A 17,777-nucleotide genomic window follows, 5' to 3' on the forward strand; every position below is an offset into this window, starting at 1 on the left:
ATTTGATTCAAATGAATACACTAGAGTCTTGTTTGTGGTACACGTCTTTATTAAGGATCTTACAGGGAAGTCACTGTGATGCAAAGACTCTTGAGTCCTTTTTTATTCTCCAAAACTACTAAAAAAAAGGGCAACATCAAGATGGTTAATGTTATTTTGCCTCCACACTGAAAAGGAATGAGACACGTCTAAAATTACTGAGATCAACCAAAACACTCTGTCTTTGTCAGTTTACGATAGATGGATCAAGAAAGAACAAAGTTTGGGGAAAACGATGGTTAGCAAACACAGAAGCTCTCTCAGTGTTTTTTTTTTTTTTTTTTTGGAAAGTCTTTAAATGTTTTTTATTATTATTATTATTTATTGAGAACTATCAAAACAAAAAAAGATCTATCCATGATCTCATATCAAAAATATATCAGTGGGTTTATGGCTACACAAGGAGAGAAAACATACATAAAATATCCAAATATGTACAAGTTGTGTGAGCTGCAGTTAGCAAATTCATTATATACACAAGGATGTTTGTCGATATTAAGCCAGAGAAGCGCTCAGCGAGTGAGCCGCTGCGCTGAAGTGCAGTCCTCATCAGAGTCCACAGTCTGTTTAATCGGGAACGTGTGTGTGTGTGTGTGCATTTAATCATCCTGAAGGTGCGTTCATGCAACACCGTGGTGCTGGAGGTAAACCTTTAGTCCTTTAGTGTCTGCTTTGATTTGGCTGATTACATGAAGGACCATGAGCAGAAACACCTGAAAGAAATGAAAAAAAAAATAAGATTTTTGTCATAAAACATAACATTTCATCCCAGTGAGTATGAGTGTGTAAAATAAATGTGTCACTAACTCTTCAGTGGTTGCTCTGCCTCTGGACTTTAGAGCCTCTGCCGTGGCCAGAATCCTCATTGGGACGTTTTCCGCTGGTCTGTGTGACGGGATGATGCTCGAATCCTTAAAACAAAAACAAAAAAGTGACATTTAGAAAGTTTTAACAGAAACTACCCCACATCACCCATTTAAATGGATTTATTTTGCACCTTTCTGCAGTGCAGGACCTGGAATCTGTGGGCTGCTTTGAGTGTAGCGCATCATGCTGGTAGCTGGAGCGTAACTGGGAACTACAGGAAGATGAAACAATCATCAGAGTTGATTAAAACAAACAGGTTGACATGAAAATATGAATAATTCAGAAGTTATAAATAATCCCTACCCTGCTTGTGTGTGCTGGTGCTGTTCTGTGGATCCCCCTGCAGGTAAACCATCACCCCGCTGCGCCAGTCTGTCTGTGAATGAACTGGCATCTGATAGGCTGAAAAATCAAAGAAAGACAGAACACATTTAAACCGATTGAATTTTAATGAGAAATGTAAAAGCAAGGAGGTGCAGCTGTGCAACTTTATTTAAACAGAATAACATTTTTTAGTCTTACTTGTTGGAGCCTGGGGTGAAGCCTCGACGGGGAACGCCATAGCATCTGAGGACGCCTCATTGTTTCCATTGGTGTTGGATGGAACTGTAGCCAAAAGGCCTGAGGATGTAAACAATAAAGAGTCAATCAATGTGGAAAGATACCTTACATCTGAACAAGAGAGAAAGAAAGTAACGAGTCAGCATACCCAGGCCTCTGTAACAGGAGAGCTGCTGGTAGATCTGCTTCATTCGCTCGATGTTGATGCAGCTGGCCTCAGCGTGGTTCACCATGGGCTTGGGGTAATGCACGCCGATGATGCACTTGGCAGCCTTCTGCACAGACTCCGGAGCATTCCAGGGATCGTAGATGTACTTCGCTGGGAATCCTCTCAGAATGGGTAGGTAGCGCCTGAACGGAGGGACGGAAACAGAGCGGGAATGTGGCGGATTATTCACCTATCCCAAGGAGGTTACAAACAATATTTTTTGGAAGTTATTTGTTTTATTAGGACTATTTTGCACCACTAAATCAAAAATGACATACATTTTTCTCAATCAGGTCAGGTTTTTATTAGAAATCCGATCTAAATTGATTTAATTTTTTTGACATTATCAGTTCGTTTCCATTAATATTTCTCATCCAAAAAGGTCTTAGGAGGAAATATTGTTTTTCAACATCTTCATTGTGTAAAATTCTCCGTCTCTTTTCTGTTCTGATGGAATCGCTCCTCCTGCTCATCACTCATTGATCCCAGATTCTCAGAAAAACGATCCAGATGTGAGAACAAGAAACACATTTCAATGCTCATGTCGCATCCATAGTTCAGAAAGCTGACCTGATTGAGCAAAACCAATTAGATTTTTGGATTCAGCTAATTAAAATTACCCTAAAACGGTTGAAAAACCCCAGACAAAGTTTTGGGCTGTTGACCTTCTAAGGACACACGGCCACCAGAATCGACCTAAAACGTTAAATTCAGAGTGGGACTCAGTGACGGTACCGTATGTAATCTCCGTTGGGGTCGGTGCGTCGGCCGAACCCGACTGGGCAGTAGCAGTGGAAGAACTGCTGGAAGAAAGAGCTGCACGAGAGCCACATCCAGCTGCCGGCGTTGACGCTCCAGTCTGCATCCAGCAGCAGCTCCTCGAACACCTGGAGACGAAACCGAAAAGGTTTGATGCGTTCTGCGAAACCGCACAGCAACTCAAAAAGTCGGCGTCCTCTACCTTCATGCCCTCCTCCCAGCTGATCCACAGGTCCCCCCGGGTCAGGAAGCAGGCCACGGCGTGCCGGGCCAGGTGGTGGATCCAGCCCTCCTGCCTCAGCTGCGTCATGATGGCGTCGATCCAGGGGAAGCCCGTCCGGCCCTCGGCCCACTTCGCCAGCGCCTCGGGGTTGCGGTCCCAGGGGATCTGGACGCAGATGGGGTTGCTGTCCATCTTGTCGAAGCAGGGGTTGTTGGTGGCCGCCGTGTAGAAGAACTCGCGCCACAGCAGCTGGCCGTACAGCGACAGAGGAGGGGAGCTGTTCTTCTTCACCTGGGATCAGACGTTAGAGAAGATTTAGATGGGCAATCGCTTTCTACTTGTCTAAACCTAAGATTGCCACACAAAGACGCAGATGGAGCATTTTCCCAGCATTTTTCCTAATTAAAGCTAATGCTACTCTTCCTGCAGCTGACTTTGTGTCTTCTCTTCTGTGTTTTTGTTGTTTCTTCCAAGGATGAGCTCATTAATGGATATTTTGCTGGGTGTTATTTTTGTTTTGTGTTTCTTTCCCATGGATCCCATGCTCAGCTGTTTTTTTATTTTCTTTTTTGGCGACTGAACCACTTTTTTCTTTGGTTTTATTTTCATACAAGGTCCTTGTGTTTAGCTGTATTTCCCTAGATGAAGATGGAAATAGTTTTTTTCTTTTTTATAGAAAGCACTCCTAGGTCAAGCCGACCTCTCAAACTAAACCTGATATTCTTCAGTGTTTATTCCTGCTAAAAATACGTCGTTCCTTCCCACTGTTGCCACATGCTTGCTCAGGATGAGGGCTTCATATAAAAGTTAGCTTAACTTTCTAAGACTGCTAACTTTTAACCATGTGGCTTTAATAACTACACATAAAGCTAATAGAAATGAAAATAACTCCTAAACTTGCACCATCCAAGCAAAAAGTCTCATGGTGTTGGTAAAAACACTCACCTTTCTGAAGAGGTCGGTGAGTTTGAAGTAGAAGAGGCGGCAGGAGAGGCAGCCGAAGCGCAGGTAGGGGCTGAGGCCGGTCGGACTCGCCAGCAGCGAGTTGGCGTTCATTCTGGGACGCTCGAAGTTCGCCACCCACGCCTGATGGCGAAACCAGTCGCGTTATCACAACTGAAAAAGCACGAGGCGATTTAAAAAAAACAAGCAAAAGATTGGACTGACCTTCCTCTCCAGGTGCCTCTCCAGTCGAGTGAGAGCTTCGGATTCTCCTCCAGGCCACACAGCCGAAGGCAAACCTTCGGTGTCAAAACCTGCGAGTTCACAATAAAAGCACACAATTTAAAACCAGCTTCATATCTCAGAACATCATCAGATTTGAATGCCTGAACTAGGAATGCAAGTTAATCTAAAGTTAGTTGAAATTATTGATCGACTAACGATTAATTGATAAGAGGCCACGTTCTTAAAAACCAGGGTTTTGTCTTTCCATAAAGGGCAACATTTTTATTGCATTATTAAACTCAGGAAGCCCTGAAAATCAACCGTGCTTATTCACACCACATCTTTTTCCATCATGTTACAATTTTTCTGCGCTTTGCCCTCCACCTTTCTCTCATTACACCCTTTGTAGCAAATCAGTAATTGTTGGGTGAAAAGTTGATGCTGCTCCGTCAACGTTAATGTGAAATTTCAGGAGTTTGTCGAGTGTTTATATTTCAAAACAGATTCTCATAACGACTCAGTTTCTCTTTTCTGTTCTGTTATATCTCCACCATTTTTAATTCTGAATCTACTTGCTCTGCTTACGGATAAGCAGTGGCACCCTCTGCTGGATGGAGGTCAAACTACAACACTAAAATAAGGTCTAAGCGGATCATTATTTTAATCTAATATTAACAGTAATTTGATTAATTGTTTGTGTCTTTAGGCTGAACTCACCTAGTTCCTCCAGAGAGGGGACCCCAAACTTATCGTCGTGGTCTTCAGACAGCGGCGTCGTGCATTTTCCCATGACCTCAGCCGTTATGGACTCTGCAGGCAGCTCCACGGCGTCCATCCGGCTGATGAGAGTCTGGAACCGCTTGTAGGTGAGGGGAGACTGGCCCCCGTTTAGTTCTATGATCCTGTTAAACACAAAAACCAAACATTTGGTTTTAAACCGACACGGTAATAACAGCAGCAGGGCTGTTTGGTGTGTGATAACTCACTTGTCCAGGTCGTAGAGCGTGTGGGAGATGCGAACTGTCACCTCCACTCCGGCCTCAGAGGCGAGCTTCTTAATGGCAGCATCTCGCTCTTTCCCAAAAGGCTCAGAGTCGTACTCGTAAGAGAGCCGAGTGATCTTCCATTCCTGCAAAACAGATTCAAAACGATTACTCAGGACTTCCACGAGAGTCCCGCAGCAACCCAAGTGTGCAGAATATAGTGGGTCAAATCACCTTGAAGAGTCTGGGAAAGACATCCGTGGGTTGGCCTCGGATCACGAACAGACGGGAGTTGAGCTTCCGGAGGCTGGAGTCCAAATCCTCGAGACTCTGCAGCAGGAACCTGCAGAGAGGCAGGAAGAGGAGCTGCATCAAACTTTTAAACTTTTATTTATTCAAACTGGTGTAAAACAACGACGCTCTGTTTGAGGAAGTGGAGAAAATAGAAAAAATAAACACATTAGAGGAAACAATTTAAGATCAGTAATCAAATTAAACTCATTTTCATTATTTTATGATTATTATATGATTATTATTTTATGATACTGATGCCGGACCAAGAGTAGGATCAATTTAACCTAAACCAGTTTTCTTTCTGAACCAGCATGTGGCGCTCTAGTACCACCTTCCTGGATGCCCTGAAGACCTCCAAATAAATCAGATGTTATGCACAAAATTTACAACAATAAGAGTGTTTTTCTACATTTGAATGTCCAAAACAGGACGTTTTCTTTGTGATGACCTACATCTGAACAATGCCTCCCATCTGAGGTGAACCTGATCTAAAAGCTGCGCTTTCGAGGAGTGAAAGAAATAATTTGATCTTATGTTGCTGCAGCTCAGAAGGCTGAAAAGAAGAGTAACCAGAAACATCAGTAAACCAGGACAAAACGGACAAAACTCGACAGGGAAGCAGAGGTAAGTGTGTCACTGGGGATAATAGGAGCAGCCAGAAGAAGCTGGTGTTTGTACACAAAGAACTGGGCAAGAAATCAAATGTTATCTCACACATTAAATTTTTTAATAATTATCAGTGCTAGATTAATACTTTATTTATGGGTAATTAAGGACATAACTGTCACAGTGTGTGTGCATGTGTAGCTAACATGTCAGTCTTAGTTAAAGATATATAGTTTAAGTTGGTCTTAAGCATTATATGGTAAAAAAATAAGAATTTCATACAGATTTTACAAGTTTTCCCACTTAGAAAGTGCCTATAAATTGTGAGATTTAAAAAAAAAGAACTCACACTGTATGATTTTTAAATAGTTAATTGTAATACCTGCACCTGTTTTAACTTGTTACACACTTTCAATCAATAAACTCCAACATTTAAGTGTTGTTCTTCTGTATACTTCCAACAAAAACAAATGAAATCCAATGATAACTCAATCCAAAATAGTTATATTTATACAGAAAGGAAACAGAGTGCAGTTCAGATTTAATCTATGATGTGACTCAGTAGTTAAACTGGTTTGAAGACAGGATCTATACTGGGAACATTTCATCGCAACCTTCCTTTATCAATACAACAAGCCCATAAACTAAGATGATTAACACAGCTACTTTAGTCATTATTTTAAAAACCATTTGCTATTTTTAATTTAATCCAGACACTGAGTGGCCATTCTTTAACTTTCCATTAAGCAAAGCTGTACTTTTTAAGAGATGATCCTGCTGTTCTGACAGCAGCTCTAAAGCTGACATTTTTAATACCGTTGACTCTTTCAAACTTTTACTAAAGAATACTTCAGTGGATTTAATTTCTCACTAATCAAACAAAAACGCTGGACGACTCAGACAATCTTAATAAAGCTGAAGAATTAAGAAAATTCATGCAATACTCTAGCTTGGTTTTTTGTGTGTGTCAGACAAAGTAATCATACAATGTAAAACTAATTAATATAATAGAGAGCTGCATAAAACTTTTATTTTGCTGATTATTGTATGGAACATAAATAAGTACTTTAACAGATGTTATTATTCTATTTAATGCCCTAATGACACAAATTAGCCTCAGCAGCATTCTATGAAACCAAATTGAATAAATAATATAATTAATAAATATGGCTGAAAGAGACTAAACTCACTTTTACTTTCTCTGAGCAGGAAGGTAGTAAAAAATATTTGACCATTTTCTGCCTTATTTTACTCTTCAAATCCTGAAATTTCTGAGCTAGAACAGAAATTATGATCATGTCTGTCTCCTCTTTATATATTCTGATTCAATGCTTAATCACACAAACAGAAAATTAATTTAAAAAGTTTCATGAACGTGATTTTAATCAGATATTTTCAACCTGAATGTTTTTTTCCTTTTAAAGATCCACTCGGCTACAAGTTGTTCTTTTTAGTACTTTTTGTTTACAGCACAGCAGGGCGTTTTATATCACACCTACACATGGGTAAACACAAGCAGAGCAGCAGCAATGTGGAGCTTCCCGTCTTGTTGCTATGGATACGGACAGCAGGAGGCGGAGGCATCCTGCAGCAATCCCACCCAACAGTTTTTACACCAACATAACAGCAATGTGAATGTCCTAATTACTTCACCAGTGTGTAAGTTAATCTGAGTTTTAGTTATTTTTTAGTTTTAGTCAACAGAAAGCATCGTAATAAGAATTAGATTTTTTTTATATCTAATTTTTTTGAGTAAAATGAACATTGTTCTTTTATTCTGTGAACTACTGACAACATTCAGTGTATTATAAGCCTGGCGGACCACCAGGCTTTACTTGTGCCCCCACCAGGCTTATTAAAATGTTTACATTTTATAAGACTTCATATTTGGTGTTCAGGTGTTAATCTTTCAGTCTTTTAATAACATAATAATCAAATTATATTTTCAGATTTCCTGTCAGCTTTAAACATTTTTAACTCAAAAACACAATGGCCGCTGGATGAATGATTGCCAAGCACCCAACCACCAGGCTTAGCAAGTTTTCTGGGGGAAACCTTGACATGTCTCCAATAATCAAAATTTGTTTTTATTTATTTGCAGAAAATGAGAAATTGTCAAAATCACGAAAAATATGCGATGCTTTCAGACCTCAAATAATGCAAAGAAAACAAGTTAATATTTATTTAGAGACTATAATACTAATGCTTTAACTCAGGAAAAATTCATAAATCAATATTTGGTGGAAAAACCATGAGTGGGTTTCAGTGCAGCTTTTCCAGAGCTGAACATTTCATAAAACATTTTAGAGAATACATGGAGAGTAGAGGATATCTATTATTATTGTTTAGCTTTTCTGTAAAAAAATAAAGTGTTTTTCTAGCCACTCTGAGGCTTTCTTACACTTGAGTTAAGCTTTTTTTAAAGAGTACCTCATGTTAAGATAGTAGTTTCCCTTGCCTGTCAAGAACACTGAGCAGCAAACAAAATGACTCTAATTTAATTTGGATATTTTTTGTTTTCAACCATAAACAACCTTCCATTACCTGAGGATGGAAAGTTTTCGTGTTGAAACTTTTCACCTTCTCCTTTTGGCTAAATTAGTTGAGATTTGTTGAGTCACCATCTGACGTCCCCACCCGAAAACTACGCACGTATTCAGGGACAAAGATGGAGGTTTAGGCTCACAGCTGTTCTGATCCAAGGTCAGCTTAACAACGTGAGACTGACCCAAAAAGAAAACCACTACGCAGCTCAGTTATAGTCCCGTCTGTATCCAACTTTTACTGTTTCTCCCTCTCATCTTTAGCTACTTCATAGAACAGTTCTACACCAACACGATCACTAAGAAGGAGCCTGTAATCATGACGTGAAAACAGATATCAGACGGCAGCAGCTTTTGTGGGGATTAGAGCTCATTGTGGACCAAAGCTGGGGTCTTTTAGTCTGGCAGGACAGCAGAAATAGATCAGAAAAACCACAGAGTTGAATGGTTTGCTGTTGACACACTGACCTACTTGTTCCACACCAGGGAATGTCAGCGAGAAGCGAGAAGTTGCCATTATTAAGTCATCTGGAGCGACCGTATTCGAGGAAAATCTCAGAGTAATGCAGTTTTAATAGTGTTTTGACGCAAAAACTGCATGGAAACGTTGAATATGTACACAGTAAACGGGACGAAGGAAGGAATCGCGGTATTGTGTGTCTGCACTGCGTCACAGCCGACTGCTGTTGCGTAACACTGAAAGAAAAACATGGACGCTCAACAGAACTGAATGAGATGACATATGAAACGAAAACATCCATTTGTGGACTGATGAATGAACAGCATGCTAAGGTTTGCACACACAGCAGCAGCTGGAGTGGAGACTGACATGGAGAACTGAGAGGGAATCCGTGTTTTGACTGGCCAAAGCGTCAACGCAACACCGAAGGACAACTCTGAAGGGACAAACATTCCTCCAACGTCAGAACCTGGGAAAAGTATTCAAACCCCTACAACTGCAAATGTCAATGTGCTACATCGACATTTTATGCGGTTAGAGCGACACGATGAGGGTCTGCAATAATTTGTACAATCACGTTTTACTGGAACTGCAGCAAATGTTTGACAATGATTTTCTCAGCGGCAAAAGCAAATGAGGTGGATTAGCATAGCTAGTTAACAGCTGATGGTGTGATTTAAGATGTTACTGTGTAATATCACTTCTGCTCCCTGGAAACTGAGCTGTTAGCATGTCAGGATAGCCTTCAGTCAGAGGCATTTTTACACTGAATGCATGACTGACTGCTAGAGGATGTCCTTTCTGCACACAGCATCATACAAGTTATGTCGACGTTTTAAAATACTTTCAAAAAGGTTGTTTTTTTTATTAAATTAGCTTTAGGATAAGCTTTAATTTTCTAGCTTTACACAAATACACAATTTTTTTTCAGCCATTCTTCTTAAAAAATATATCTCAAGCATAATCAGTGGGTGATGATCTACACTGCTTGTGGTACAAACTGTAAACAAGACTCCTGGCTCTTCCAAAAAAGCTCAAATTTGCCAAATGAGTGATAGCAGTCGAAATATTCTGAATGTTAAACAGTGAGTCTTTCCAGCTGCTGGAAACGTCTCCACAATGTTGTCCCTGACCTCCCTGCCGTGTTCCTTGGACTTTGTGGTACTGGATGTTCACTAATGTTCTGAGGCCTTCACAGAACAGCTGGATTTATATAATGAGATCACTTCTGACGGCAGTGACTTGGAATATATTTAGAAGAATGTAGGATCTGATTCTTAATTAATCCTACATTTATGGGGGTTTTTAAGAATAAAAACACAAGTTTCTTATTCCATTTCAGGGTTATATGCTACTTTGTGTAAGTTTATCTCATAAAACGTCAATGATACAGATATTAATTGAAAAATAACATCCTAGAAACTCTAAAAAACATGCAAGAAACTTCAGATGTGCTGGAAATCACCAACATTTAGAAGATCAGTTGAAACAACAAGAGTAAAGTCATCGCTTCTATGAGTAATCAGGCTTATATATCAGTCAGATTATTGATACTTTGACCTTTGCTTATTTATATAATAATGAACTAGCTGTATTATTTTTTTTTTTTTACAAATAATAATATATATGCTTGAAAAGAAAATCAATGTGGGTTAAACTTGTTTGATTCTGCAGGGTCAAGCCATGTTTCATATGTGCGAAGGTTCACTTTGATTCACAGCAGTCATGTCTTTTTTAATCTGGGACTCATTTCTTCATACAATTACATAAACCTCTAAGTTTAATTGAACTAACCCCTGAGAAGAGAAACAATAGAAATCCAACTGAAGCGACCTGTTAGGGTTTTGTATTTTGGAAGTATTTACCATCCATTAAGTCCCATTATGGCTCATTTCACTTGCCGAATATGCAAATTTTTTTGAGTCTCATCAAGTTAAATTTGCATCTGATTTTATCAGTTATGTCTTGGTTTGGTAACTCTGTGTGTTTCCATCCCTTCATTGTTATTTCAAGTCTTATTTGGACTTTTTATAGAAGCTCTTGTGATCATTTGGGTCACTGAGTCTTTTCTGTATCTGCAGTAACTTTCTGTCTCGTCCCTGTCCACTTGCTACATGAATGAAGTCTAGTAACTCTAGATCTGCTTCCAACTGAGAATTTATTTCCTTCAAAAATATTTACAAAAATAAAAAGGTTCAGGTTTCTTTTTTAAGTGCGATTGTTTAAAAGTAAACCTGAAAACAACACAAACCTTTCCAATCATTCTGATGTAAATTTGCTGCCATGTTTGAATCATTTTTGTGTTGTAGACCCAGTTTAAGACAAATCTGAACTGTCAAACAGATGACCTCACATTTGACCCCACATTACTTCTGCAAACAGAACAGTTCACGAGAACTCAATGACTGCAAGCATAACAAGCCCACATCATCACCCAGCCACCATTGTGCTTAACAGTTGGTATGTGAGGATTTTTTTTAAAGAACGGTGCATTTTGATCCAATATCTTTAGTAACAGCAGCACTGTTATTTGTAATATTGTTGTATGTTCCCCAACTTCACAATTACTAATTATCAAAGGTTTTTTAGGGGGAAAGTAATAATTCTCTTTATTTTTTCTTTCTAATTTCATTTGCATCACCTGATTTTCACTTACTCCCCTAGTAGATGCTCAATTCATGAGGCAGAATTCTGCATTTTACTCCATTTTGTCCCAAATGTCGATATAATCTGATGTTGTATTAACCTAATTTTAATCCTGGGAAAATCTTGTAAACATGAATGCATTATGAAGTGTGTTAATGGGTTGCTGCTCTCACCTCCACCTGTTGATCCCGACGTTGGAAGATCCAGCGAACCAGGGGTCGAGGATGTAAACGCAGCGGACGGTATCAGCCCCCAGCAGAGAGTCCTTCAGCGACGGGTTGTCGTGGAGCCGCAAGCCCTTCCGGAACCAGTGGATCGTATTAATGACCATTACTCAACTGGACGAGCCCTTTAGTTATTCCTTTTGTGAATGATATCAGCAGTCTTCTTCTTCTTCTTCTTTTAACGGAGCTCACTTGATTATTATTCCAATTCGCAGGTAATTATTATAGTCCAAGGAGAAGAATATAGAATAAAAAATAGAAAGTCACTTCAGATAAGAAAAAAAACCTTAAGCCCGGATTTTTTTTTTTTTTTTTGATTAGCCTTGCTCTAACAGAACTTTTTCCATAATGTGGAAGAATTGATAAACAGCTGATTCCTGAAGCATTTGGGCGCAGAAAAGTGAGTTTTCCAAGGAACTGTAATGACGTGAACCCGGCGAGCTTTAGGACCCTGGTCGCTGCAGCGCTCTAGCCTGGTTTGTTGTATAACTTGTTATTCTGAATAATGAAAAACCCACAAATATTGAAAAAAACAATAAACTTCTCGACTTGTCTCTTACTCTAATGACACAATATGACTGTTAAAGACGGAATATTTAACTAGCCTGTTATTTTAGGAGGTGAATGACCAGAACGCTCCGTAGCAAGACCGGTGAACACCAGGAAAGCCTGTTATGTAAACTCGAAACCACGAAATTCGTCGCTTTAATGTCGTCCAAAGAAAAATCCAGTTGTCAAAATCCTTCCTCGTGCTCTTCCAAACGGGTTTCCACGCTAGAAAGCAGACGTCTGAGTGAAAATAAGTGGTGATTTTTTTTTCCCCTTATGGCCAGAAGACCGCCGATTCTCCCGTATAGCCGCACCTACTGCAGTTCCTCCGCCAACTGGCGACGTCCTCTGGCTCAGAGCTGCGCTGTGATTGGTCCAAACCGATTCGTGCGTGTCACAGCGTGGTCACGTTTTAGCAGCGTGCTCTCTCCTACGAGGCGAGGCAGCCAGCGTGTGCGCTGGACTCTTGCTTTATTATCAAGTTATGACCTCATATGGTGTCTTAGACTAGCATGTTACCAGGTTAAATTAGTTATGTCTGGATAACTAAGGAAAATGAATGATTAATGGGAGCACAGCTGGTTATTTTTGAGGACCTAAAGCAAGCAATAAATATAATTAAATGAATGGTAAATAAACCCCATTGTTTGCATAACACCACACAAGAGCTGATTTTGGGGGTGTAAATGAGATCTCCCCATAAATATTAAAACAGCGTTGTCAGAAAAAGACCCGGATCAGCACACGAGGTCGTACGTGTGTTACGTATTGTTTACAGTCGTTCAGCTGCAGCTTTACCATATTTAATCCCTTTTTGTTATTAGTCAAACCGTTTCACAACGGTGCTTCACATTTACAGACGCAAATTATTCGACTTCTTTGATTAGGTAGTTTTAAAATTACATTTTTGACTATTTATTCATATACAGCCCCTCTGCATGTGAATGTGCGCACATTTTCCTCTGCAAATACATTACTTAACTCTTCAATGACAAATAACGATTATGTAGTTTTATCAAAAAAATAGTTTGTTTATTATCTGCATGCTCGGTTTCTTTTTAAAGATCAAAATAGAAAAATGCGTCATACACCTATAACAAAATGGCTTTGCAATTATGCAAGCTGAAAAGATTTCTGCATTGGTCGGATGTTGTAATGAGCCATTTTCACCAGAGAGGGGCGGTATGAAATCCTGCCTTCAAACTAACTTTCTTGGAAAGTGAAAATTAATTAAAATGTATTCATTATTTTAGGAATTTATTCTGTTTATTTTTGCCTTGTAATTTAAGGACCAGTTATTCATTTATTTTTTCGTTTTACGTCATTTCAGTTTTTTCTTCCTTTTATCTCGTATGTAGTTATTTATTTTACTTTCAATGTATTTCAACAAATGAACATTTTGTTTTGCTGTTGGATTATTTTTCTACTTGTCTTTTTTTCATGTTGCATAAATCCATTCATTTTTTTCTAAAACTGTACTAGTTTGTTCTTAAGAAAAAAATTACATTTTGAAAAACAACTTCAGTGCTACATTGTAAAAGAATAAATATAAAATGTTGCTGTTTCTCTAAGTTATTCTAAAGATATTAGGGATAAATTATGAATGAAACAGATAAACATAAGTACATTTCAAAGCTTGTACTTTTTCATTCTAGTAAAACAGTTCATTCTGTACTTTTACTTTGACTAGAATATTTTTTCACACGTATGTGCTCTTCCACTTTACAGAACATGAGTACTTTTCTCCATTTCTCCTCGATTAGGTAGACCGTTATTGTAACAATATACAGCCAAATGTGATATAAAATAACTTTCTGCTTACTGTTTGCTCTAATACTGTAAAAGTATTTATTTTTTGTGCTTTACTAAGCAAACAGATTTGCGTTCTTTGATTGTCTTATAGAAATCACGTGCTCAAATGGACTCGTTGTGGTGAACAGATTTTTTTTCTTCCGTAATTAATATTCAAAATAGCAAAATACATCACGCAGATAATCTGGGTTAATTATGCAAGTGTAAAATATGACTTTGACAAAGCGATGTAATTCACCCTGTTCGCCTGAATGCGGCAGCATCAAATCAAAATTGCAAGGAAAAATTGTGTTTGATGAACATTTTATTCAAAATACATTTAAAATAGCTTATTGTGATAATAATGTATGATGACATATATTATTACTAAATACAAATTTGACTAATATAATCACTTCAGTCAGTCTTTGTCACTTTATTTATGTTTTTATTTGTGCCATTTGCAGATTTTTTTGCCTTTATGACAATTTTTTTGCATATAATTTGTCTTGTACGTGTTTTCAAATTGCACCCTTACTGTGATGTTTAAAAAATAAATCCTTATTCATATTTTTACTCGTGCCTGAAAAATTGCCGCGTTGCCAAACGCTGCAGTACACTTTGTTTACCAGAGAGAGGCAGTATAGTCTCAGACATTAATAACCTTCTTTGTTGCAAACTGTGTAACATTTTAAAGAAATATTTATCAGTTTTTACCACTGATTTGAAATAAGTTCAGTATCCTTACATGGCTTTATGTTATTTTTAGTTCATATTTAATTATCATTTTTCTTTTACTAGTTTTAGTTAACTGTCATAATTAATAAATAACTTGATCACAAATTTATATATTTATTGTTTATTTTGTTGATCTTTTTTTTATTTTTTCATCTTCAAAAGATATAAAAAATGTATTAAAATATTAACAGTATTCATCTCTTCTAAGAGTTTGGAAATGAAACATTTGTATTTAATAATGTATTATCTTATTTCATTTTAAATGTTTTGTTGACTAAATATGTTCATCTTTATTACTGTAGTTATTTTTTCTATCTTTGTATTTAGTCATTTATGAATAAATCAGTTAGTTGATTTGTCTATAGCTTTTGAGGCAACCTAACATATTTATGAATACAATGTCTAAACAAATTCAAAAATTTCTTTGTTTATTTAGTGACTTCAAAATGTGTCTGCGCAGCATGACTAAGGTCTGAACGCGACGCTCAGCTTCTGCTGGGAAACACATGATCTATCATCTTTGCAGGGAAAATCATGATAATTTTTCCAGTTACCAGGCAACCAGGGCCTAATAAGTGAGGACGGACTCTGGAGCACCGGCAGAGGACAGACAGCTGCCCACCTCCGCCGCTCTCACCTGAGCAAGGAGGGGAAGATCCGCAGTGCAGAAGGTGACACAGACCAGAGGACAAAGACAAGAGACGAAAAGAAATCCTCATGTTTGATGTTTTAAACATAAGATGCTTCTTTCGCTCCGGCTGTTGTCTTACACACAGCTGTAAGACACTGGGTTGATTTGTTTTACGCTTTTCCTGGTCCATCACTTTCCCAGGCGTTACATAACTCTCCCCATGTCACCTCGGTCTGTTTTTCCAGCTCTGGCATAATGCAGCGTCATGCAAAGAAAGCAGGAAAGTGCCTCTGGCATGGCAGGCAGCGGGGACAGATGGTGGATCCAGCTCGGATGCACGAGGAGAAGCCCCAGCAGAACGGATGAATCATCATTCCACCAACTGCTTCTCTCTCTCTCTGCACGTCAGGATTCAGCTCGCTCACTCTTTGTTTTAGCCAACAACAACAACAAAAAAAAGAAAAATAATTCTGTATTTACAGGCAATAAACGCTTCAGAGGGATTATTTTTCAGCAAATGGAGCTAAATCCTGAAGCTTTCACAAGATGTTGGAATAATCAGTCTCTGAAAGTCTTGGGGCAAAGTTCTTAAGCTGTAAAATATTCATAGAGACATGTGGGACTGAGCAAGTTTTAGTTAACATCTGCCTGTCTGATTTTCTGAAAAAGTGCAGTAGCTTGATGAAACCAACAGCTTGTCAAGGAAAACCTGCTTTATCCAGATTTAATGTCAAAAAACACAGTGTCTGCGGAAACTAACTGCGTTAAAATTAAAAACCGGCATAATCTGTGTCTAATCTTACAGGCAGATGATGTCAGATTCATTTTCTTGTTGAGTGAGGTCAAAAGATCATCATCCCACATCATCTAACTGGTTTTTGGTTCATCTTCCCAAGTGTTTGTCTTTTTAAATCAGCTTTGTATTAACTTCTCTTGCGTTTATACGCATTTGTTGCCTTTTATGAAACTTTGTGATCTTGCAATGTGCTACAAAAATAAAGTTTTATTCACTAACTTACTAAAACTGAATTGTTTCTCATTCAGAAATACCAGATTCAAATCTACACGAGCAAGATGCACTTAATTGTAGCCGAACAACTTTTTAAAATATATATATTACTGCATATTCCACTCTGCTTGTGCTCCGAGGGGAACTTCACTGCAGCTTCATGCCTTTCCGGTTGTATCGAGTCGTGCTTCACCAGGTGCTGAGACGCAGCAGGTAGCGCGTCTGCGTCACTCACAGCTGAACCGAGACGCTGATTGGCTCGTTTGGAGCTCCGCGGGGTCTCCGCGCTCCTCCTCTCCGCCTGAGCCCAGCCTGCCTGCGTGCCTCCATGCTCTGCGCTTGCTGCGGGGTTTGTGCGCTCTTCTTGGACAGACACGCCGAGGAGGAGGAGAAGGAGAAGTTGTCGTGTGCGTCAGGCAGATCGAGGAGAGTAAAATTCTGACTTCTGGCTGGGTTTTTTTTTTTTTTATTGGTCAAACTGGGAGGGGAATAAGGCACAGGGGCGAGTTTGAGGGGTTTATCTGCGAGAACCAAGGATACCCAACATTATGCAGCGCAATTATGGCAGGCAAGGATAAGACAGTCGTGAGGACGCTGGAGGATTTAACGCTTGATTCTGGTTATGGTGGAGCCGCGGACTCGGTCAGGTCGTCCAGCGTGTCGCTGTGCTGCTCCGACACGCACCAGTCCGTCTCGCATGGAGGCAACTACTGGCATCTGACGGAATCCATGCACAGCAGACACAACAGTTTGGACACGGTCAACACCGTCCTGGCGGAGGACACGGAGATCCTGGAGTGTGCGGGACACTGCGCCAAGCTGCCCGAGCTGGAGGAGGTGCCGTGGAGCCTCGGAGAGGTGGAGGGCGCACTGAGGAAGGACGAGGAGCTGATGCTGGGGAACCCGTCTCCGGAGGTCCTGGCGCGGCTGTCCGCCCTCATCAGCCGGGCGCTGGTGAGGGTGGCCCGGGAGGCGCAGCGGCTCAGCCTGCGCTACGCCAAGTGCACCAAACATGAGATCCAGAGCGCCATCAAGGTGGTGCTCTCCTGGACCATCTCGGTGAACTGCATCACGGCGGCGCTCAGCGCGCTTTCCCTCTACAACATGTCCAGCGCCGGAGACAAGTTCAGCCGCGGCAAGTCGGTGCGCTGCGGCTTGGTGTTCTCCGTGGGGAGGTTCTTCAGGTGGATGGTGGACAGCCGGGTGGCCCTGAGGATACACGAGCACGCCGCCATCTACCTGTGCGCCTGCATGGAGAGCCTGTTCAGGGAGGTGTTCGGCCGCGTCCTGCGCAGCGCGCTGGTGGAGAGGGACAACGGGATCCCCAAGATCACGCTGGAGTCCATGGAGCAAGCCATCAGCAACGACTCGGAGATCTGGGGTCTGCTGCAGCCCTACCAGCACCTCATCTGCGGCAAGAATTCAAGCGGTAGGAAACACGACAAAACATTCTTTCTAACCACTGACAGTGGAGGACAA

General features: G+C 40.0%; 2 protein-coding genes across 3 annotated transcripts in view; one reads left to right on the forward strand and one right to left on the reverse strand.

The window, feature by feature from the left end:
- Nucleotides 1-28: 28 nt before the first annotated feature.
- LOC103459142 (cryptochrome-1) lies at nt 29-12,474 on the reverse strand. The gene is made up of 14 exons (XM_008400469.3): nt 11,530-12,474; nt 5,042-5,150; nt 4,811-4,953; nt 4,542-4,726; nt 3,825-3,913; nt 3,603-3,743; nt 2,637-2,948; nt 2,411-2,562; nt 1,616-1,818; nt 1,429-1,527; nt 1,210-1,308; nt 1,037-1,117; nt 847-950; nt 29-752 (listed from the first exon to the last, which is right to left on the reverse strand). The coding sequence occupies exons 1-13, from the start codon at nt 11,685-11,687 to the stop codon at nt 850-852; spliced, it is 1,872 nt and encodes a 623-aa protein (XP_008398691.1). The 5' UTR covers nt 11,688-12,474; the 3' UTR covers nt 29-752; nt 847-849.
- Nucleotides 12,475-16,445: 3,971 nt separating this feature from the next.
- The window catches only part of LOC103459388 (ankyrin repeat- and BTB/POZ domain-containing protein 3-A), a 210,757-nt gene continuing 209,425 nt past the window's right edge, over nt 16,446-17,777 (forward strand). The window contains exon 1 of one of the 2 annotated variants that reach the window (XM_081603977.1): nt 16,446-17,727. In XM_081603977.1, coding sequence (XP_081460103.1) covers nt 16,860-17,727 — 868 coding nt within the window. In that variant the 5' untranslated portion in view covers nt 16,446-16,859. The remainder of the gene's footprint in view (nt 17,728-17,777) is intronic. The other variant, XM_081603978.1, reaches the window with a different exon arrangement.

Source organism: Poecilia reticulata, chromosome 23 (genome assembly GCF_904066995.2).
Source record: "Poecilia reticulata chromosome 23, P_reticulata-male-v2, whole genome shotgun sequence".
Classification (NCBI taxonomy): Eukaryota; Metazoa; Chordata; class Actinopteri; order Cyprinodontiformes; family Poeciliidae; genus Poecilia; species Poecilia reticulata.

Excerpts from the sequence above, each read along its gene's own strand:
- LOC103459142 (XM_008400469.3), bottom strand. The coding sequence starts at position 11,687 with ATGGTCATTAATACGATCCACTGGTTCCGGAAGGGCTTGCGGCTCCAC. Across the intron at positions 4,954-5,041 it reads TCTTTCCCAGACTCTTCAAG|GAATGGAAGATCACTCGGCT; the intron begins GTGATTTGACCC and ends TCTGTTTTGCAG. Across the intron at positions 1,819-2,410 it reads CCCAACGGAGATTACATACG|GCGCTACCTACCCATTCTGA; the intron begins GTACCGTCACTG and ends CCCTCCGTTCAG.